At 57.0% G+C, this 21529-nt stretch overlaps 5 protein-coding genes across 5 annotated transcripts; 3 read left to right on the top strand and 2 right to left on the bottom strand.

The window, feature by feature from the left end:
• Positions 1-313: 313 nt before the first annotated feature.
• On the bottom strand, positions 314-2417 carry COL26b_004431 (uncharacterized protein; the record flags this gene model as incomplete). Its single annotated transcript, XM_053177308.1, has 2 exons — positions 314-1146; positions 1202-2417. 2 exons carry the CDS (start codon positions 2415-2417, stop codon positions 314-316), a joined length of 2049 nt encoding a protein of 682 aa, XP_053038667.1.
• A 4799-nt stretch (positions 2418-7216) lies between these two features.
• On the bottom strand, positions 7217-8557 carry COL26b_004430 (uncharacterized protein; the record flags this gene model as incomplete). The annotated part of the gene is made up of 3 exons (XM_053177307.1): positions 7217-7381; positions 7604-8141; positions 8250-8557. The coding sequence occupies 3 exons, from the start codon at positions 8555-8557 to the stop codon at positions 7217-7219; spliced, it is 1011 nt and encodes a 336-aa protein (XP_053038666.1).
• Positions 8558-12232: 3675 nt separating this feature from the next.
• COL26b_004429 (uncharacterized protein) lies at positions 12233-13929 on the top strand (the record flags this gene model as incomplete). Its single annotated transcript, XM_053177306.1, has 3 exons — positions 12233-12387; positions 12455-13613; positions 13690-13929. 3 exons carry the CDS (start codon positions 12233-12235, stop codon positions 13927-13929), a joined length of 1554 nt encoding a protein of 517 aa, XP_053038665.1.
• Positions 13930-15774: 1845 nt separating this feature from the next.
• On the top strand, positions 15775-18176 carry COL26b_004428 (uncharacterized protein; the record flags this gene model as incomplete). Its single annotated transcript, XM_053177305.1, has 4 exons — positions 15775-15899; positions 15957-16016; positions 16086-17834; positions 17981-18176. 4 exons carry the CDS (start codon positions 15775-15777, stop codon positions 18174-18176), a joined length of 2130 nt encoding a protein of 709 aa, XP_053038664.1.
• A 433-nt stretch (positions 18177-18609) lies between these two features.
• Positions 18610-19809, top strand: COL26b_004427 (uncharacterized protein; the record flags this gene model as incomplete). The annotated part of the gene is made up of 1 exon (XM_053177304.1): positions 18610-19809. One exon carries the CDS (start codon positions 18610-18612, stop codon positions 19807-19809), a length of 1200 nt encoding a protein of 399 aa, XP_053038663.1.
• Between the last annotated feature and the right edge of the window lie 1720 nt (positions 19810-21529).

Genomic DNA, 21529 nt, shown 5'->3' with positions numbered 1-21529 from the left:
CCATCTATGCTAACTCACGCACGCAAGTCTATCGCTCATATTCGAGGGAAGGCTTTCTAGTGCTGCCGCCGCCATGCTCATGCATACATCAAACAATAAAAAGGAAAAGGAATAATTGGGAAATCGTACACGTGCTCTCCAAATGCCCACCAAGACGCCATACCCGTCTATCTAGGTATCCCGGGATCCAGAAAAGTTCAAAAGCAAAAGCAAGCACACACGCAGCTCGGGGCCGTTCTAGCCGCACCGTCTGCGAATGCTTCAGATACACTCCATCCATACATACACACACTACACGCATACGCTCTCATGCTTATGCCTGGGAGGTAGCGTTCCTCGCCAGCGCACCGCCGGCCTGGATCTCGCCTAGGCCGACCTTGATGCCGCCGGAACAGGCAGCAGCGGCCTGGGGCTTGGAAGGAGCAGGGAGGGCCTTGGCACCGCCCCCGCCGCTGCTCTTCAGCATGTCGTCGCGGGTGACGCCGAGCTTGTCCTGGGACAGGCCCATGGACTGCAGGAAGCGGACGGTCTCGGACCACTCGGCGGCCTTGCGGGCGTCAGACCAGGCGAGCTCCTCGGCCATGACGTCGATGACGCGGGGCAGGGCGCGGAGGGCGGACTCAGCGTCGAGGAAGGCGAGGCGGGTGCGGCGGGAGATGAGGTCGGTGGCGGTCATGGCCTGCTCGGCGCGGACGCCGTGGCGGATCTCGCCCTCGACGAAGGGGAACTCGGGGAGGATGCGGGCGGCGGAGACGGCGGCGACGGACCAGGCGCGGTCGCCGTAGTTGGTGGCGAGGTGGTGCGCGACGTCCGGGTCGAGGGAGAAGTGCGAGATGAGGTGGCCGGTGAGCTGGGTGGAGAAGCCGTGGGCGCCGAGGAGGGGCACGCGGGTGGTGATGCAGGAGCCGGTAGTGGTGAGGCCGGGCAGGCCGGCGCCGGAGATGTCGGGGAGGACCAGGCCGGACTGGGGCTTGAGGTTGAAGGCGGAGATGGCTTCGTCGACGGCGTCCTGGGCCATTTGGCGGTAGGTAGTCCACTTGCCGCCGGCGCAGGTGAGGAGGCCGGAGTCGGAGACGGTGACGAGGTGGGAGCGAACGAGGGATTCGGTGTTCTTGGCCTTAGGGTCTTTGACCAGGGGGCGGATTCCTGTGGTGTGTTAGTGGTGTTTGGTGAGATGCGTAGGTTTCAGGACGCAACTTACCAGACCAGGCAGCCATAACATCAGAACGGGACAGAGCAGACTCGGGAGTGATCATCTTGTTGACCTCGGACAGGATAAAATCGATGTCCTTGTCTTGCGCGATGGGCTCCTTCTCGACGGCACATGCGGTATCAGTGGTTCCGGCGAGGGTGGCACCCTGCCAGGGGAGAACGAAGATGACGCGACCGTCGGACGAGGTTTGCAGCAGACCGATACCGTTGGGGCAGATGTTTCCAGGGAGCATGATGTGGGCGCCAGAAGCGGGAGCGACGATGGACTTGTGGTTGGGGTTGTCCATGCGCTCGATGGCGTCGGCGAAGGGACCGGTGGCGTTGATGACGCCCTTGGCGCGGACGGTGAAGGACTCGGAGGCGGGGTTCAGAACATCGCGGACCTTTGCGCCGCAGATCTTGCCGTTGGCGTTCTTTTCCAGAGAGGTGACTTCGACGTGGTTGGCGACGGTGGCGCCGTACAGGGCTGCGGTGAGGGCGAGGGAGACGTTCATGCGGGAGTCGTTGTGCTGGCCGTCGTAGTAGGCGAGGGCGCCAAAGAGGCCTTCCTTACGGAGCAGGGGGAAGGCCTCGAGGGCCTTGGACTTGGACATGAAGTAGGAGCTCTCGAGGCCCTGGGAACCGGCGAGCAGGTCGTACATCTTGGTGCCGACCCAGGCGTAGGGGGCCCAGTACCAATCCTGGACGGGGAGGACGATGGGCAGAGACGAGGACAGGTGGGGGGCGACGGTGAGGAAGGTCTTGCGCTCGTGGAGAGCCTCCTTGACGAGCTGCCACTGGGCGTAGTCGAGGTTCAGGATGGCCTTCTCGAGGTAGCGGACGCCGCCGTGGACGAGCTTGGTGCTCTTGGAAGAGGTGCCGGCGGACCAGTCGTCGCGCTCGACGAGGGCGACCTTGAGGCCGCGGGTGACAGCGTCCAGGGCGATGCCGGTGCCGGTAGCGCCGCCGCCGATGACGAGCAGGTCATACTCGGCGGAGTCGGAGGCGTGGGCGCGCAGGTCGGCGAGCTGGGCCTCGCGGTCCTTGACGGAGGGGAAAGACGGCGGAACGATGCGGCCCTGGGCGTCGCGCTTGAGCTCGACGAGGGGCTTGTCGACGGTGTGTGAGGTGCGGTTGGAGAAGGCCGCGAAGCCGACGACACCACCGGTTGCGACAACGGTGGCGGCGGCGATGGGCTTCGCCAGGCGGGAGAAGCGCGAAGCCATGCTCCCAAGGTTTTGTAACGTCTTTCTTTTGACTTCGTATGCTCTCGGGGGAGTGTTGGGCCGAAGTGTCCAGAAGGACCGAGAGGGCGGCGGTTGGAGAAGGGCGACTTTCCCAGTGACAGGTGGGAGTCGCGGCGTCTTCTCTACGTTGGTGATGTTGTGTTTGTTGCTTGGGATGCGACAGGTGGTGTTCCTGGTTGAGAAGGGAAGGGAAGAGGAAATAATAGGGAAAGGGAAAAGGCGCCACGGGCTCAGCTTAAGAGGGTCAGGACCAGCAAGGTGAATGAGGATGTATAGGCATAGGTATAGGTAGCGTAGATCGGTCTAGGTAGAGGAGAGGTTCGGGCTGGGCCGCCTCACCCGCAACTTTGGGCTTCGATTCGTGGAATGACACCCCGAGGAGGACCAGGAATGGTTCCGTTCGGCGCTACTAAGAATTTTCCGTTGGTCTGGGCAGGGCAAACAGATGCATGCACAGAGAATGAGGGAAGAAAAAAACAAGAGGTTAAGTGGGAAGGGCCGGCGGATGGAGGGGAGGGGGGGATCAATCGGAGATCGCGTCGTTGCTCTATGTGGGAATCCGGACGGGAGCTCAAGGGTGGTCACTTTTGGCTACCTTTGGCTAGGTAGGTACTCGTCTCAGTCCGTCCTTCCTTACGCAAATAGCAGCACTCGGGGTCACTCGCATTCACCACCTCCAGCTACCCCCACGTGGTGTCAGGCCGGTCGAATCTGTGGTCGTTGGTCTGTCAGTCAAGGCCTCGTCCGTGCTCCTGCTGACCCTGCCTCACATCGCATTCCCGAGTCACTGCGACGCACCGTCTTGCTGGTGGTGGTGGTGGTGGTAGTGGTGGCATTGCACACTGTCATTGCATTGCCAATGCTGAGGCCGTCATTACACCAGCAGCAGATAGCTCTCTCTCTCCTCTGCGGACCTTACTCGAGCTCCAGACTGGTACTTGACGGGTCTGACATCATGGGTGGTATAAACGTGGCACTGGCACCGAGCTCAGACCGAACAAAGAGTGACTTCACCCATCAGTGGCCCAGTGGGTGACTGACTCTTCGGCGGCGGACCACGACCATGGAAGAGGCAAGGCAGCGACCCGCTTGTTCGTCCATGGAGATGGAGAAGTGGAAATGAAAATGGGGAAAGGCACGAAATGTGTCGGGGCCCCGGGGTGATGGGCGTTGGCATTGGCAGGCGTTGCAAGCGTTGCGGTGCCATCCCATCCGTGTGGTGTTTCCAGTCAGAGCCTCAAATGTCATCCAGGGGCCGTCATGCACCTCGGTGTTTGAGCCCCGAGATTGGGTGTCTTCGGTGATGAGTCGGCACTCTTGAAACGAACATCCCTGTCTCGGTCGTTTCGGTCCTGCCTGCCGAGTCAGAGGCTAAAGAAAAGAAAGAACACAGAAAAATTGCTGCAGAAAAGAAAGAGTGGGTCCGTCTCGCAATGATCGGCGAAACCCTCCGAGCCCACACTGCGATGGGGAAGGTGGAAGTGGGGGCCCGGTTCCATTAGGATCCCGTCCCCTGTCTCGACCCTTTCCTTCTCCTCCTCCACCTCTGCCCCCTCTCTACTCCGATTGCAACCACTCAATCGACTCCGTCCAACTACTCCTCACTTCAGCCACCCCCTTCTCCAACTCGCTACCCCTCGGTATTCTCTTCCCGTCCCTCCCTCACCACGCGCAGAAATCGACCTGCCTGCTGGATCTTACACACGCCTATGCGGCCAAGCAGCCACGCTTGCACAATCTTCAATTCGGGCCGCCCAAATCTGCGTCTCCTCTCTCGTCTCCATCGTGGGATGTTTGCCCACTCAGCGCCACGCCATTTGGCACCCTTCGTCTTATCCCTCGCGAGACTGAGGCCGTCCCAGGCCTGATTACTCTGGGTCCCGTCGCCGTCCAGAACTTCAGGCCCGATTACACAAACGCCGAAGTTCGTCTTAAGAAGAGCGGCATGCCTCCTAATGCGGACCGTTTTTGGCTCCCGAGATGGACGGCAAAAAAGGCTCGAACCATCCGTCATCTTGGGCGTCCCAAAGCCATGGCTTCTTTCGCCGTCCATACCATCCAACACGAACGACATGTCGCCAAGTACGCCAGAACCTGCTTCAGCCTACCGAGTCGTTTCCCATGACCCAGCTATTCCCGCACCTTGCCCACTTCCATCGGCCGAGATCCGGGCACGAGTAGCGCTACTTCGACGGTGTACAGTACCTGTACGTACACACGGCCAACTTCCCCCATCAGGTGCTGGATGGTAGGGAACATCGCTGTGTGCAACGCCTGCCACACCACACCACAACGCACATTCAGCAGCCGTCAGCACGCACACCCGCCGTCCGTCGCCGCCACTTTTTACCGCACCCCGACTCCATCTACGCGGCAAAGTACCTCGACCGTCGCCGAACATCCCGGGCCGCTGCGCTGTGCAACGCGTGGAAAAGTGGACGAAGGAACATAAGCTGGCCACGGTGGAAACGGCCCCAAAGAGCCCACCGCCGGCCTTGCAAATGATCACGATGCAATCATTGGGATGGCGAATGATGCTTCGTGTCCCAGGCTTCCCGGTTTGCCTGGGTTTCGCTGCAGCTGCTCGACACTCGAAATACACGCCATCACCCTCGCCCATCGACTTACACGCAAGACAGCACTCAGCCGTGTACTCAGAACTACCGTTCACTGCACATTCAAGCAATGTTTCGAAACTCGGACATTGCTGCGCCCCACGGCTGCTGATTGCTTCTCATCCCCGAGACCTATCAATCTGAGTAATCGGCACCAATGCCAGGTCCACGGCCCATGACGAGCTGCCAGCATGCCACCATTTCGTTGGCTGCTGGGCACTAGTCTGTCTGACAGCGCCATGCTACCCCGCGGGCACCCCAAACCTACTCCAAATACGCAACCTAATCTTTGCGATGTGCAGCCTTCGTCGATTCGTTGCACTCTGACTAAGACCGCTGGCACGCTGGTCCATCGAGTCAGACCCCGCGAACCTTGGGGAACCCCCAGATTCCTGGACGTCGACCATTGTCGATTCGAGGTTGCTATACACAGTCGGGACATCGTTGACTAACACGCAGAACAGACACTGACAGCAACTCGGACAGCGTGGCATGGAACACTGCCCTGATTCCACCCAAACTCTCTGGTCACCCGCGACAATGCCCTCATCGAACCAGGACGTGTTCGTGGGATGCGTCTGAAGTGGCTTCGATATCACCTTCGTCGCCACCCGTCCAATCCGCGTCCTCTCCCGCACCTGCTTGGACAGAGAGGAGTTCAGGCGGACAAGCTAGCGCCAACTCTGCCCGTTTTTCTTACATCGATTGCGCAACACCCACCACTTCTCCACGAAGCTTGACACCTGGCCAGTCCGTCCGATCTCCAATGCCAACAGCTTGGCGCGGGAAGACTCGTCGGTGACCGTCAACCGCCGGACGCGCCTCCGAATCGTGCAGCCATGCCTCCGAGCGAAGCCATCGGAGCTATAGGCCCAAGTCTTCGCGAACCCCCTCGTCCGTCTGCTGCCAGATCCACCGTCTACTGCCAACTCGAGCAATCATACGCGCAGGTTAAGCTGGCTGGGTGAGCAGGAGTCCGAAGCAGCCATCATCGGCTACAGACGGACGGGGCCCCGCAAGCCACGATGCACTCAAACTGGATTTGCATGCGCAATCAATGCTACCGGAGAACAATCTCAAGGCCTTCATTCGTGAGTCGTGGAGGCCGTCATCTGCGGCCCCCATGCAATTGCCACACTATTGGACCTCTGGACAAGTTCCAGCTGCAAGACCATTCCAGAACCTCAAGCCCCTTGCCCTGTCATTGCATCTGGAAAGCCATTCCGGCAGCATGGCTCGCTGTCTTTCTCCAGGCCCAGCCCAGTGGGTGGCTTCTGCTTTCCTTCCCCAATCTGTTGGGGCAGGTTGGGGGACCCCGTAATTATTTTCCTGGCTAAAATCGCCGACACGACGGAAGAATTCCCAGGGCGCCAGACATGGCCCGCACCTCGGGGCGTCGTGACAATCTTTCAGCGAACCAAAATCGCAGGGCTTGCAAAAACAGGGCGATTCAGGGTCCTCGTTGACGCCTGACAGTACTAATTGACTGCAACATCCGTAGTCGGGCGCGCGCCTCATCTCGTCTCGCCTCGTCCGTGGTTTTGTTTTTGACGTGAATGGCTTTTGATCTCTTCTCTTCTCACGTCTTGCAACAGCATACATTTGTTTGAACTTGAAATGGTATTGTGATTGATCAATTCTTTCCTCTCTCTCATACTTCATGCTGCGAGCGAACCCGATAGCAGCGACAAGCCTCAACTCAACCCACATCAACACCGCAGAAAAAGATCGACACCGTTCATTCCGCCTCCAAACACGCCCGCGCCCATTCAACCCAGCGGAATAGTTTCGCTTGTCCAACAAGAAACTGACACTTGACTCTCGACATCCAAGCAAGCAAAAACAAAAAGCCAATTCATCAACGTCGCTTTTTTCTTTCGACCGTGAGGTTTTTGTTCGTTTTTTTCGTTTTGTTCCGACGAGCGGTGAAGGGACCTCTCACTCCCAATGGGAGCCCAAATGCCTGGATTGTCCCTCTCTCTCTCATCCTCTGTTTCTCTCATGGTATCATTGCTCCCGATCTTCTCTTTCATCTTTTCCCTTACTGTCTCATTCTCATGAATCTCTGGTGACACTTCATACCGGGTTTCTCTTTCTCAAGACCCAGGGACGTAGTCGCACTCGAGTTGAGTGTCAAACGACACAACGCAAGAAGCAGCATGTTTATACCTTGCTGTTATACGTGTTGGACCAGACTTCACGACGGGGCTGGAAGAGGCGCTTGAGGCCAAAGTAGGGGCTGTTGATGGGGCTCTCGCCCGTGTAGAGGAAGACGTCGTACAGGAAGCCTCCGAAGAGGGTGCCGAAGAAGGGGGCGACCATGGGGATCTAAATTCGACGTCTATCGTTAGTCACGGGACTTTTCCACGGAGAGAAAAGGGACTTTGGTGGTGGATGGATCTCGGGATTCTCGCCACGCAACGGAAACAACGCAAGACCGAACGCCCATCTCCGAGGCAGGGAAAATACGGAGACGACCGAGGCACACGACAAGCAGGGCAAGAAAAAAAAAAGAGATAGGGGAGGATGGGGGCAACGACAGCAACGTACCCAGAAATAGTATCCACCGGCGGACCACACCTCAGGACCGTATCCGACAATGTACGAAACCAGGCGGGGGCCAAAGTCACGAGCGAGGTTGATGGCGTATCCGGTCTCCCAGCCCCAGCAAGCGCCGATGCCGAAGATGAGGAAGAAGAGAGCCAAGGGCATGAAGGGCCCCGCGGCGCCGTTCGCCGGATCGGCGAGGGCGAAGATGACGAGCTGGAGCAGGCTCGAGCAGATGAACTCGGAGAAGAACATGCCGGTGCGCGTCATGAACTCGGCCGGGTATGTGCAGAAGATGCCGGCGGTGGCGTTGGGGCCGGAGACGGTGCGGATGCCCTTGCCCTCGAAGTTGTCGATGGCGGACATGTAGTTGCCGTAGAGGATGAAGGCGGCGGCCATGGCGCCGAGGAGCTGGCCGATGAAGTAGATGGGGAACTTGCGCCAGGGCATGCCGCGGTACACGCAGTTGGCGAGTGTCACTGCCGGGTTGAGGTGGCCGCCGGATTTCTTGCCGACGTAGACGCCCAGCATGACGCCCAGTCTGGGGAGATGTCAGTACATGCTGTGACATCAATGACGCGCTCTCTCATCGATGAAGTCACGATGAAAGATATGCCCATGTAATGAACATCAGTCTGCGAGAACTTACCCCCAACCCCAGGAGATACTCTGGTAGTCACCCTTTGTCGAATTACTGAGCACGACCTGGGCGACGACGCCGTCGCCGAACATGATGAGGACCATGGTGCCGAAGAACTCGGAGAAGCCGTCTTGGAGGTTCTCGCGCACGCGGGACCACCACAGCTCTTCCTCATTGGGAGGCGTCATGGTGCCCGCGGCGTGCTCCTCGTGCGTCTCTTCGCCTCCCATCTCGGACTTGAAGACTGGAATGTGTTGCTTGCCGACGGACGACGAAGACTCAGACACCGATTCCGCTGTGTGAACCACGATGGACATTAGAAACACCGCGATAACGGAGGGATACTGTCAAGGCAGGATGACGACGAAAGCAGAACGTTTTGAGTTTTTGATGATGGAATAGGTGAGAGTTGACAACGCCAAGCAAGAAGGGAAGGGAGAGAGAGAAGCAGAGAGAGAGGGAGAGGAGAACGCGGGGTGGTGAAGATGAGACGAAGGGACGGACGATGGTCTGGCCAAATATCATCCCACGTCTCCCATGGGGAAGAAGCAACTCTTATGGTCCCCACGGGCTGATCACATCCCACGGGGCTGGATGACCGTTGCACCCGATCCGCCGGGTTGACAAGCTTGGGGAAAGAGGAGATGGAGGAGAACGAAGAGGGGGGCACGGGCTTCGGGGGTTGCTCGCAAATGCACGAAAGCTTGACGCTTACCCATCTTTGATCTTGGGTTACTTCTCTTCCTTCTCGTCCTTTTTTGTTTAAACTTGCTTGCAGTGTGCTGCCGACTCTCGTGTGGATCTTCCGGACCCGATGAGACTCTGATGGTCAATCTTTTGATGGGACACACAAGGTGGTTCCTAATCCTTATCCCACCCCCGGGATTCAAGCAGCCACGAGGCTTCGAACGCAGGAGATTGGCTCCTGCTTCTCCTGATCCGGATCTTTGGGATACCAGCAAGTCGGTTACCGACGTGCTTCACGAGGGGAAGATACGAAGAAGGGGGGGCGTGTATCGTTGGTACGCGGGCCTTTGCGGATGAGGAGGTACGGGAAAAGCGAAAAAATCGAACGATGTGGGCAAGAGGAAAAAAAGAAGTCGCTCAGGTGGCCTCGGTGTTGCAGAAGGCAGAGAAGAAAGGCAGACAGAGACGGTGGGACGAGGGGGATGAAGGGGAGTGCGATGCAGTTCGGTGGCTCACACCGAAGTTGAGGTGGTTGACGGGGACGGAGGAGACGTTATTACGGACGACGGCCGAGGTTTATTCTGTGAAGGAATTCTGGATCTGGAGACTGGGATCCGGGGCACCATGGAGACGTTCCTTTTCGTCTCCCCTCTTTTTACCCCCTTCTCTTCTGGTTTTTGCTGCTCGCAGGTCTTTTCCGGGGTTCGCCAAGATGCGGACGGGACACACACACTCTCTGCTCCTGGGATGGGGATACGCAGGCAGAGTGGCAGGACCAAGACGCACAGGTTGCGCAAAGTAGAGGTACAGAAACGTACGAAACCCACACACACCCGCGCCACTGATAGGCTTCACTTCCTAGCAATTCAGCAATGCAGGGTGTGCCTGACTGCCTCTCCTCTGGCGCATGGAAAACGCGGAATGGGTGGTTCTCCAGAGGTAAGCTTCTGGGGCGGTTCCCACGTGTGGAGAGGGGCGTCGTGGGACCGCAAAAGATTTGAGCGCGTGAGATGAGGACCTTTGCGCCGCGGCCGAGACAAGAGGAGCGCAGCTTGCAGAGGGTAGGTGAAAGAGGCTGGATGGAGTTCTGGCCGAGGATGCCAAGGTAGGTTTTCGGTGCGGCTTCCGGGAGACCCGTTTTATTCGATCCTCCGTCCGCTTTTTTGCGCAGTTGCTTTACTGATTGCGGCGTCGTATGCAACTCTGTCGTGCAAGGCGCTGCAGACTCTGCATTTGCATCTCAGCTCCCGAGGTTGTTTGGCAGTTTGCTGTTCTTTCTCTACTAAGAAAAGATCTGGGGGAAAGTCAAAAGGTCGGCTGCTGGGTAAGTTTGCCTCTCTTCCCACCCGGAACTTCGTGGTCTTACCCCATTAATACCGATGAAACTTTGACTGATCAGATCGAAGATTGCCGCTTTTGATGATGGCATCCCTGGACCAATCTGGGGCCCGGGCAAAGGACGCCAAGGGTTCAGGGTGTGGAGCACCCTCTCTGGTCTTAGCCCTCTCTCAATCCGACAGTGACGAGCGGCCGAGAGAGAGCCCACACCACTCCCGAACTATGTAACCGCCGCGGCAAACGTCATACACGGACGGGTACGTCTAACACCAGCACCACCACCAGCACCACCAACCACCGCAGCCGACTGACCTCGCAAGCAGACAAGTAACACGTCGTCGTCCTTTTTCTTTCTCTTAGTCGACAAAAGGTTTCGATTACTAGCCAATTGGGCCAATGACGTGAGCTGCCCACACTGGCTCCCGCAAAAAAAAAACGAGGAATCTTGAGCCGCGGCTCGTCGCAAAAAAAAAAAAAAGGAGGCTTATCCCATCTCACGCATCCTTGGTCTGCACTGCATCGCGGTTGGAACTTTCGCCTCTTTCCCCGCAGTTTGTCGTTCGCAGACGGACGAATAAGACTGATGGTGTGAGCGCGAGTGTAACGTAGTGGAGGGGAACCAGGTCAGCATCGACGGTTCTTGACCAATTTTGACAAGATGACAAGCGGCTTAGAAAAGTTCTAGTCGTCGAAGCGCACGTCGGCACATGATCTGGTGCATGATCGGGTTGGATTGGCGCGTTCAATTGGGAAGTCGAAGCCGTTGGTTCGTTTCAACTCGTTTGCGATGCCATGTTGGTTGGAGACACTGCTGTGCCGCGCGGCGGCCATGTCCGAACGGACTTCTGCCCACCCTCATGTCCACGAGATCCTCATCCCATGCTGCTCTTTTCCCTCAAAGCCGCACGTAAGAGGCGGGGGATCCAGCCCGTTCAGCTCTAGCCCGGCGAGTCTTGGACGGCCTTGGTCTGCAAGAACTGGTCCAGGTTGTTGTGGGATCGTGTGCCAGTCTAGTAGTTCCGCACGCCAGTGACACCACACACACACCGCGGGCTATCCGTAGCATCCCGTGGGACCATCATCTCGTCTGGTCTTCTCGTCCTTCTTTTTTCGTGTGAAGAACCCCGCTCTTCGGGCGACCGGTGCTCGAGATAACGGCCGGCATAAGGCCGGACCCACCGGCCGTGGAGTTCGCCCCGACGCAGACCGAAACTGATCTCGTTGCACTGCGCCTGGGAATGACATCAAGCCCGTCCTCCCCCGCTTTTACTCGCTGTTTGCGGCCGACATTGCCTGCTCCCCCCTCGAACCATCGGCCGACCAGCTGCGGCTACTCGGTGTGCCCACCCCGAATCCCCATCCTGCTGCCATCCCGGAATTCCTCGCGTGCAATTGATGAAGGATTCGGCTGCCTGTCATTGAAGAAGTACTTGCATCCGCATCCCCCCGTTGTGACCCGTTCGCATGCCCCAGTGGGGGATGATCCTGCATTTCCGGGGCCCCCTCGTTGACAGAGCTGCGGTTCTCCCAGTCCGGCCTGTTGGTGCTCATCTCGTGACATCTCCACAGATCTGGGGATGGGGTAAGGTAGGTAGAGATGGGAGAATGAGGGGTAGCTTTTGTTCGAGAAAGCTGTCTTGTTCCTGTTCCCCATGGAGGGAGCTAACCCGACGCCGCACCTAAGCTGTTGGAGGAGCTGAGCTGGGTTTCCCACATGCGCCGCGCACATGGTACTGGGGCCGGAGGGGAACTCACTACAAATATTTTGTCAGCCCGTGAAACTCAAAGCTCAACCGTGAACCTGTGCTCCTCTCCTTCTTCCCTCCTCACCTCGTTCCTCAAGATACCCAATTGTCCCTTCTTCTCCTTCTTCAGCTCATTGCGCCCGTCGCCGTCGTCGTCCTCGTTGGTGCCATTGAATGCTCTCGTCCCTTCTTCCCAGGCGTTTCAAACTCTCCTCCAACAAAATGTCTTCCTCTGCCGCCGCTAACGGCCAGAAGCCGTCCTTCGTCGGTGCCATTGACCAGGGCACCACGAGCACGCGATTCCTCATCTTCAACCCCCACGGTGAGGTCGTTGCGACGCACCAGCTTGAGTTCAAGCAAATCTACCCCAACCCTGGGTAAGTCGCGCTCTCAATTGGGTAGCTCTGGTCGCAATGGCGCGGAAAGCTAATTAGTTTGCGACAGCTGGCACGAGCACGACCCCGAGGAGCTTGTCTCTTCGGTTGAGGCGTGCATTGATGGCGCTGTCCAAGCTTTTGAGACTCAGGGCCACTCCCGCGACCAGATCAAGGCTGTCGGCATCACCAACCAGAGAGAGACCACCGTTCTCTGGGACAAGACCACCGGCAAGGCTCTGTACAACGCCATTGTTTGGACTGATACCCGTACCAAGGACCTCGTCCGCAAGCTCAAACACCGCCTCGGCGCCAGCGAGCTCACCCAGCGATGCGGTCTTCCCCTTTCCACATACCCCTCCGTCGGCAAGCTTCTCTGGCTCATTGACAACGTTCCCGAGGTCAAGGATGCTTACGAGCGCGGTGTTTTGGCTTTTGGTACAGTCGACACCTGGCTGGTCTACAAGCTCAACGGCGGCCCGTCGCGCGATGTCTACGTCTCCGATCCCTCCAACGCCGCCCGTACCATGTTCATGAACATCCACACCCTGCAGTACGATGAGGACCTCATTGACTGGTTCAGAATTGACCCCAAGAAGGTCAAGCTGGCCAAGATTGTGCGCTCGTCCGATCCCGAGGCCTACGGTACCCTGGCCAACACCGCCCTGAGCGGTACCAAGATTACTGGCTGCTTGGGTGACCAGTCCGCTGCTCTGGTCGGCCAGAAGGGTTTCACTGCTGGTCTTGCGAAGAACACATACGGCACTGGATGCTTCCTGCTGTACAACATTGGCCCTAAGCCCGTTATTTCTTCTCACGGTCTGCTCACCACCGTTGCTTTCGACTTTGGCCCCGGCAAGACCATGTACGCCCTTGAGGGCAGCATTGCTGTAGCCGGATCTAGTGTCAAGTTCCTCGTGGACAACTTTGGCTTCATGGAGTCGTCTTCTAAGCTCAGCGCCCTCGCCGAGACTGTCGAGGACAACGGCGGTTGCACATTCGTTACCGCTTTCAGCGGTCTCTTCGCTCCTTACTGGATCGACGATGCGCGGGGTACCATCTTCGGTATCACGGCATACACCCAGCGTGGTCACATTGCTCGCGCCACCCTCGAGGCCACCTGCTTCCAGACCAAGGCCATCTTGGACTCCATGGAGAAGGACAGTGGCGCCGCTCTCACCGAGCTCGCCGTCGACGGTGGCATGTGTAACTCCGACCTCGTCATGCAGGTAAGAATAAGCCCCGGACCTTTTCCGAGCCTCGGCGCGGAAGGAACAAAAACACAGGCGCTGACCCTTGTAACAGACCCAGTCCGACATCATTGGCATCCCTGTCAACCGTCCAGGCATGCGCGAGACCACTGCCCTCGGCGCGGCCATCGCGGCAGGCTTCGCTGTGGGCGTATGGAAGAGCTTCGACGAGCTCAACGACGTCAACCTGGAGGGTCGCACCATCTTCAAGCCCCAGATCACGGACGAGGAGGCTGGCAAGCGCTTCGGCCGCTGGGAGAAGGCTGTCCAGATGAGCAAGGGCTGGTCAAGCTAAAAAGATTATTGGAGGCCATCTTTTCTTTTCATGATTAATTTTTTTGCCATATACCACTGTGTTGCTTGGGGAATCCCATCACGACGGCGGCGCGAATGAGGTTTGGCGCCTGTTGGAGACAGCTCCGAGTTGTATCATAGGTACCATGAGGGAATGACGCATTTTTGCCTCTTTGTCGAAACGTGTGTGTTTGTGTGCTGGATCTCGTGCTCCATTCGTGTGCGCCGGCCTGCAATGTTTTCAAGACTGCCAAGTCGAGGTTTTCAAGGAAACCCGCAGTCGCAGCATCATCGCGATCCATCTCCACGTGCGGAAGTTCCCTGTAACGTACGGATGATCGGAAGGCGGGCTGTCCCACGTCTCCATCGTGCCTTTGACTGAGTCGTGAAGGCAGCGGCCCGCAGGGAATTGGTCGTCATTGCTGCCACCGTGGAGGACATTCCGCGCCTCTCGCTCTCCTCGGACGAAGACCGCGGAGGGTCGCGGGTGACGATCGCAAAACCACCAGCCATCTCATATGGTGCCCCGCGGTGGGAGACATCGTCGAAGCCACTGCCGTGGCCCCCACCTTTTGACGGCTATGAGACCGCATGGATGATCCTCGCAGAACCAGCCTTGACAGGGGAAGGCAACGAGCGGGGTGCGGGTTCGGACTGGCCGGGGTGCGGCGCTGTTTGCCAAATAGGGTGGGAGTTTTCAGTTGTAAACTTGGAGACAATGAGGGGAATAGATGGCGGTAACGCGGTTCCTGCGTCTCTTTTGCTGTACCAAGAAGCTGTAATAGTACCTTTGTTCCGTCTGCCCATTGTGTGTTGCGACAAATGTCTTCGGAGATGACCCTCGTTATCGTAATCGCCCCCCAGGGACTCGCGGCATTGGGCGCAACGATCTCCCCTCATCCGTTCCGTCCATCCCTCGTTGCCGCGGGATGACTTACTGTGCAACGGTTTTTCCGTGAGAGACGAGGGCGCAGCGGCCACGGGACCGGTTGGTTCGTTGACTTGGTTGGCGCGCGACGGCGGCGCGGCGGAGTCTTTATTTCTCTCTTCCGCCGTCTTCCGTAGCTTTTTTGCGACACCAGATCCAAGCTCTTATTGTGGACAGCAAGTGGGCCCATGACTGGACCTGGACCGGTTTTCTTCTGCGCATCCTTCTTCTCTTTGTGTGTCGGGCGAGAACACCGAAAAGCCCCGTGGCTCGCTGGCACAGGCACCTGTGGTCAGAATTTCTTCTCACTCAGACACACCACAGCGCTCAGTTGCCTGCTGTCATCTCGCGGACAAGCTTTCCCGACTCTTTTCCCCCTAGTCTCGTCGAATCTTTGCCTCTCGCTGAAGATTCGGTAGTCTCTCCCTCTTCTCCTGTTTGCCGTATCGTCCCCTCAGTCTCGACCCTGTGCACACCACCCTCTTCAGACAAGCCCTTAGCGCAGCACTGCAGACAGACAGACAAGCTTGCTGCAGGTTCGTGCACTCAACTGGAACCAGCTGCCCACGTTGCCTGGCAAAAGTCCAAGACTTTGCCCTCAACCCGGCCAACCACGGCGGGCAACGCCGGATTATCCCCATATGCGCATCCAGCTGCTGCGGCGCATCCTCCACCATCCCGGCCGGCTGAGGCAATTCGTTAGCCTGCCTTTTACTGCTCGCTGCACGCCCGCATCGCCTAGTGAAATGACCACTTTCTGACATCAAATTCGGCCCTGCTACTCAAGGCTCCATCCAAAAGGGCCCTGATAAGAGCAAAACACTTCACTTTCTGTCAGAGTAAAAAGGGGAAATGTGGAGTTCCCACGAACATGGGACAGACATGATAGGAACGAATGCAAATGCACGTCCGCAATCAATGGCCGAGGAGGAAGCGAACTCGGTCTTCAGTCACGACGAAGGCTCGAGTGGTGATGAGACAGCCAACAATGGCTCGGCCGGGCCACCGAGAAAGCGCAAGAGGGAGAAGCACCAAAAGACGTCGTATGTTGTTTGCTTGCTGATGGATGACGCTGTAACACCTGGCTGACCGCGCTTCAGATGTGAGCTGTGCAAGGCGAGAAAGGTGAAATGCGATCGCGCAGAACCGGCCTGCTCATGGTGCGCTCGACACAACCGCACGTGTGTCTATCTTGAGAGACAGAAGCCTGGAAGCCGCATTGGATTCAGTCTCGAGCTTGAGGCCAAGGTCAACAGGCTCGACGCACTCCTACAGGCTCTGGGTCGCCGAGTGGAGGACCACATCGCCAATGATCACGTCGCCAATGGCAACACCCAGGCCCTGTCCCCGGCCATCAGTAACCAAGCATCATCTCAGGTCGAAGGATTTCATCATGATGGGAATGGCGTCAGTGCCGCGACCGCTATTCCACGGTCAGCATCAACAGCGAACGGGAGGACGCCGGCTTTCTCGAGTCCCTTCTGGCAGGGTGGCGATGCTCAGGAGGCCCTTCAGAACGGTGACCGAACCTCAGTACAGGCTCTCCTAAACCTCTCGGCTAGTGAATCTTTCAGTCAAACAGGTGCATCTCCCAGCATTTCTGGGCCTCGGAAAGATGCATCGTCGTTGTCGACTGTGTCAGAGTTTCCGCCACACGACATGCTCTACACGCTTGTCGACCTGTACTTCAAACACTGCAACACATGGTGTCCTATTCTTGACCGCAAGACAACATTCGGCGCCTTCTTCGGCTCGACTTCCCTGACCGAAGCCGACCGTGTTCTGTTACACGCTATTGTAGCAACGACACTGAGGTTCATGAAAGATCCGCGACTATCACCCGAGATGCGATCTCATTACCACGCCTTGTCGAAAGGACGAGTCCAGATATACGCGATGGAGAATGTCAGCATCGCGGCGTTGAGAGCTTTGGTCATTCTGTGCTTGGATGAGCTCGGTACCTCCAACGGGCCGCGTGGTTGGAACATGCTTGCGCTGCTCTCACAGAACGTGAGACAGCTTGACTTGTGCGAGGAAAGCAGCGTATACCTCACGGCCGAGGCCGAAGATACACCGCATACCGGGTCGATACGAAGAGTTGCAACAGGGCGTCCGGAGTCGTGGATCGAAGATGAGGGCCGGAGGAGACTGTGTTGGATGGTATACCTTCTCGATCGATATGCAACGATCGCAACGACCACATTCGAATTCATGCTCGACGACAAAAAGATGAAGCGCGGGCTTCCGTGTTCGTACGACTTGTTTTCCCGAAATGTGCCAGTCGAGACGAGATCATGGAGCCCGTCCTCCGATCCGACAGCTCCTCCAGCGATCAACAAGCCGGACAACTTGGGGAGCTTCTCGTATCACTGCGAAATTCTCCGGATACTCAGCAAAGTCCACGATTTTCTGAAAACACCCATCGACGTAACATCATCGGGCGAGATGGCCGTCTGGCGCAACACATACAGGTCACTAGATGGTGCGCTCGACAACTGGTTGCAAAGCCTGCCGAGTGAATACAGCAGGATATCGGCGCTGTGCCACTCCGATCCAGCCAGCCGTGTCGCGAACTGGTTCATGCTGCATAGCGCGTATGTCACGTCGGTGGTGCGCCTGCATTCCTCGGCTGCGTACCCCACCGTGAGATCTCACATATTCGTCCCGTCACATTATGCAATGCAGCGATGCCTGTCGGCCGTGCAAAGTCTCGGCGACATTGCCCAAGACGTGTTCGAGGCTAATGGTCTCGACCTGCTCGGGCCTCCTTTTGCCTTCTCCCTATGGGTTGCTGCCCGGTTGCTGCTCGTCCATGCCGCAACCGTAGGCTGCCCGGTTGATCCCAAGATTGATTTCTTCATCGAAACCCTCAGACATGTCGGCCAATACTGGGAGGTGGCAAATAATTATGCCAAAATCCTTGCTCGAGTAGTCCAGCGAGGACGTCAAGGCGACATGAACTTTACTGCCATGAGAAAGTCAGTATCCCGTGTTCGCTATCCCTCCAGCGCCCGGACTTTGCTGACAGTGTGATTCCCAGGAGTGCTCATGATTTGGTGACTTTGACATCCTCAACACGGCGGTCTGGTTTGGAGCCCACATCGACCCAGGTAACGTCGTTAAGCGAGCTGGACAACATCGACGTGTTCGACTTCTTCAATTATCCGAAAATGTCGGACCCACAAACGAGAGCCACCAACGGCCAGACCAATATTTTGCAAGCGCAGGCCATGAGCGGGCTAGGAGGCGATCCCATGAGATGCACAGGCGTACCAGACCCAGAATCAGACTGGCTGGGATTCAATACCCCTTTCAATTGAGGCGGTGTCGGCGGATTTCGCGACCCGCGAGGTTTTTGTTGCCGGGCTTGACGTGTCGTGGAAGACACCACAATACCACTTGAAGAAAGCTGTGGCTGGCGCTGGAGGATTGGACTTGGAAGAGGCGTTTCTGGGGCGCTGTAACCTTGATTATTGATGGATCTCCTGTGGCTTCGACATACAGCCGCAAGGGAGGTCGGCCCAATTGAATTCGCTGATCCCCGCACAGCTGACGAGACACACTCCACCGTGATTGGGCTCAGCCACTGGCCGTCCGTGTTCGCCATGACGTTGAAGTTGAAACGTTGTCCCCTGTCCGCCCTCAACATCTTGGAACTGAGCTTCACAACCTGCAACGATCTCATCAACCATTGAAACTGACACAATCCATTGTGAAGAGACGAACATACCACTTTCTACAATTTAATCAAATATGGCGCCAAACCAGGGTCTCGTGCACCTCAAGGAGTACGACATCAAGGACAGCAATGTCGAGCTCATTGGCTCGGACATTGACCATCGCGTGAAGTACAACTCCGCCGCAACCGAGCCCGCATGGAACGACGGAAAGGTCGGCCAGGAGGCAGGCCTGCACATCTGGCGCATCGAGGAATTCGAGGTCGTCCCTTGGCCGAAGGAAAAGTACGGCCAGTTCATGGACGGCGACAGCTACATCGTCCTCCACTCGTATAAAGTCGGCTCCAAGGACGATGCTGAGAAGCTAGGCCATGAGATCTTCTTCTGGCTCGGAGCCCACACGACGCAGGATGAGGCCGGCACCGCGGCGTACAAGACGGTAGAGCTCGATGAGTTCCTGCACGGCGCTGCGACTCAGCATCGTGAGGTGCAGTCGGCGCCCTCGGATGACTTCTTGGAACTCTTCCCCAGAATTCAGATCCGCTCAGGTGGTGTTCGATCAGGATTCCGCCACGTCGAGGAGGATGAACCCAAGGGAGAAATTCTCACGCTCCTGCGCATCTTCAAGAACCCGTCCGTTGGTGCGAGTGGCGTTGTGGTGCACGAGGTCGAGCCCACGTGGAAAAGCTTGGACGACGAAGACGTCTTCGTGCTGGACACTGGCGACAAGATTTGGCAGTGGCAGGGCAAGAGCTGCAGTCCGATGGAAAAGGCCAAGGCTGCTCAAGTCGTCAACGACATGACCCTGGCGAAACACATCGATGTAGAGGTGTTGACACAGGAGGAGTCGAGGTCCCGCGTCATCGTCGGCTTGCTTGGCGGTGACGACGACACCCCCCAGTCCGGATTCAAGTGCCCCAGACCTGTCAGGTCGGCGTCCAAGGCCCACGCGGGCGAGAGGCCCCAGAAGCTCTTCAGGCTGAGCGACGCATCTGGCGAGCTCAGATTCGACCTAGTCAAGGACGGCAGCAAGGCCTCGATGTCAGACTTTGATGGCCAGGATGTCTTCCTTTTGGATGATGCGGGACGTACCGTATGGGTGTGGGAAGGGCAGGGTGCGAGCAGAGGCGAGAAGGCAAACTGGCTAAGAGTCGCCCAGGCCTACATTCGTCAGTTGCAGGGAGCAGACGAGGCCAACGAGGCGCACCTCACGCCCGTCGCCAAGGTGGTCGAGGGTAACGAGAGCCGGGCTTTCAGGAAGGCCGTCCAGGCGTAAGAGATGGACCGGGGTTGTCGAAGTATTAGAAGCGTCTTTTCAGGCGAGTGGTAAATCGAACACACGATGTATTTGTTCTCGCAGCGTTTGGAATTGATCGAGGAGACGCGACCTCATACTTGAAATGTGTGTGATCCAGTTTGACGTGACGTCGAGAGACGCGGGATCGTTGAGGCAAAGGTTGTGAAGGCACATTCCTGCCCTTTGCAGCTTCCCTCAGTGTCATCGATTCGGAATGGAAGGCGGTGGGTGAGCTTCTGAAGGAGGCACTGCAGGAAAGCGCGGTCCTGCTGGACGGTCGTCGAGGCAGGTGGAGTCCTGCCTCAAGTAGAGCAATACCTCACGCTTGCCGTTTATTATTCACAATTCACGTCCTTACTGATTGCTCGATCAAAACAGTGCTATACAAGATCTAGATACTACGACTATCGTTGGTTAGTCTTGACGTATGAAATCAAAGTTCGCTAGGAAGGAAATTGCCGTTCTGACATCCTGATGAACACTCCTGGGTGCTCCGGAGAAAAGACAAGAGCATAAGCGATAACAGGGCAACGTAGCCAATTGAAATGACGGTAAAATACGACAGAGCCAGTAGAAACAACAAAAAATGACAGGAACAAACAACCATCTGCCCGTTCAGTAGGGCTCTGCTCCACAGACTCCAAACTCGGTACTTCGACACGAAATCATGAGACCCTAACACGGGTATTGGGTGGCTCGTCGTCCGACTCAGCCGAGCTGGAAGGTCTTGCTCTCTTCTCTCCTCTGGCCGCCGAAGGATCGGGCAAAGAATGTAGCATGATTGGCCGCCGACGTCCAGATATCATTCGCAAAAGACCAGGGGTGCAGGTTAAGGGCGTATCTGGTACGTAAGTGTCCCTTGCCCTGCATATGGCCTGTCTATGCAGCAATTCAGTGTCCAGGTCCATTGTGTGAAGATGGCGGTCCAAGATGTCAGCGATTGCGTACGCCAGAGCGTTCTCATGCCCCGTCATCGAGACATTCTCAAAGCCGGACGCGTTCAAAACCCACTTGACGTAGTCTTTGTTGCTTGCGATGAAGGGTTGCAGTAGGTCTTCACTTAGCGCCGATGCTCCAGCAAAGCAACAGTCGAGAATGGTGAAGACGTCGGTCCTGACTTGGAGAATGGCCTTTGCTACATCACTCCAGCGGACACGCGTGCCACCGTTTCGATGAATGTGGCTTTCAGTTAGCAGGGACGCTCTCTCTAGAGAAACAGAACAGATGTAGGCTTGTGGCTGGGATGGTATCACTCCTACCTGGCAAGGGTCAAGCGATTCTCACCATCGGGCCATGAACCGCCATGCCCATAGTACCAAATGATCAACAGTGTGTTCAGGTTCGGGTTTTCCTTGATGTCCGCAGCAGAAGCGCGAATCTTGCTTGTCAGGCTCTGCAAGGGCTCGGATTTCGGAATTCGGAACTCTTCCACCTTGTAATTGTAGGATTCGAGGGCTTCCCGCGCTCTTATGACTGAGGGTATGTTCTTCCCACCTGATTAGTAAAGCTCGAATCTTGTCGTACCGCTTTTGTCCTTTTGTGAAAGGTTGAGGACCTGACGCTGATGTCGACAGTGAGGAGGCGAACAAATCGTCCCCTTCGCGATCCGTTTCTTGTTCTGGAATGAAGTCAGAAAAGGCGGTCAACAGAAGGGGGCAGATCCCAGTACTTGGAGACAGCTGCTTGGTGGTCAAGGAAA

Source organism: Colletotrichum chrysophilum (assembly GCF_026319265.1).
Source record: "Colletotrichum chrysophilum strain AFK26 chromosome Unknown scaffold_27, whole genome shotgun sequence".
Lineage (NCBI taxonomy): Eukaryota > Fungi > Ascomycota > Sordariomycetes > Glomerellales > Glomerellaceae > Colletotrichum > Colletotrichum chrysophilum.
The sequence above is the reverse complement of the archived record's forward strand: the minus strand, read 5'-3'. Positions and strand labels throughout refer to the sequence as shown.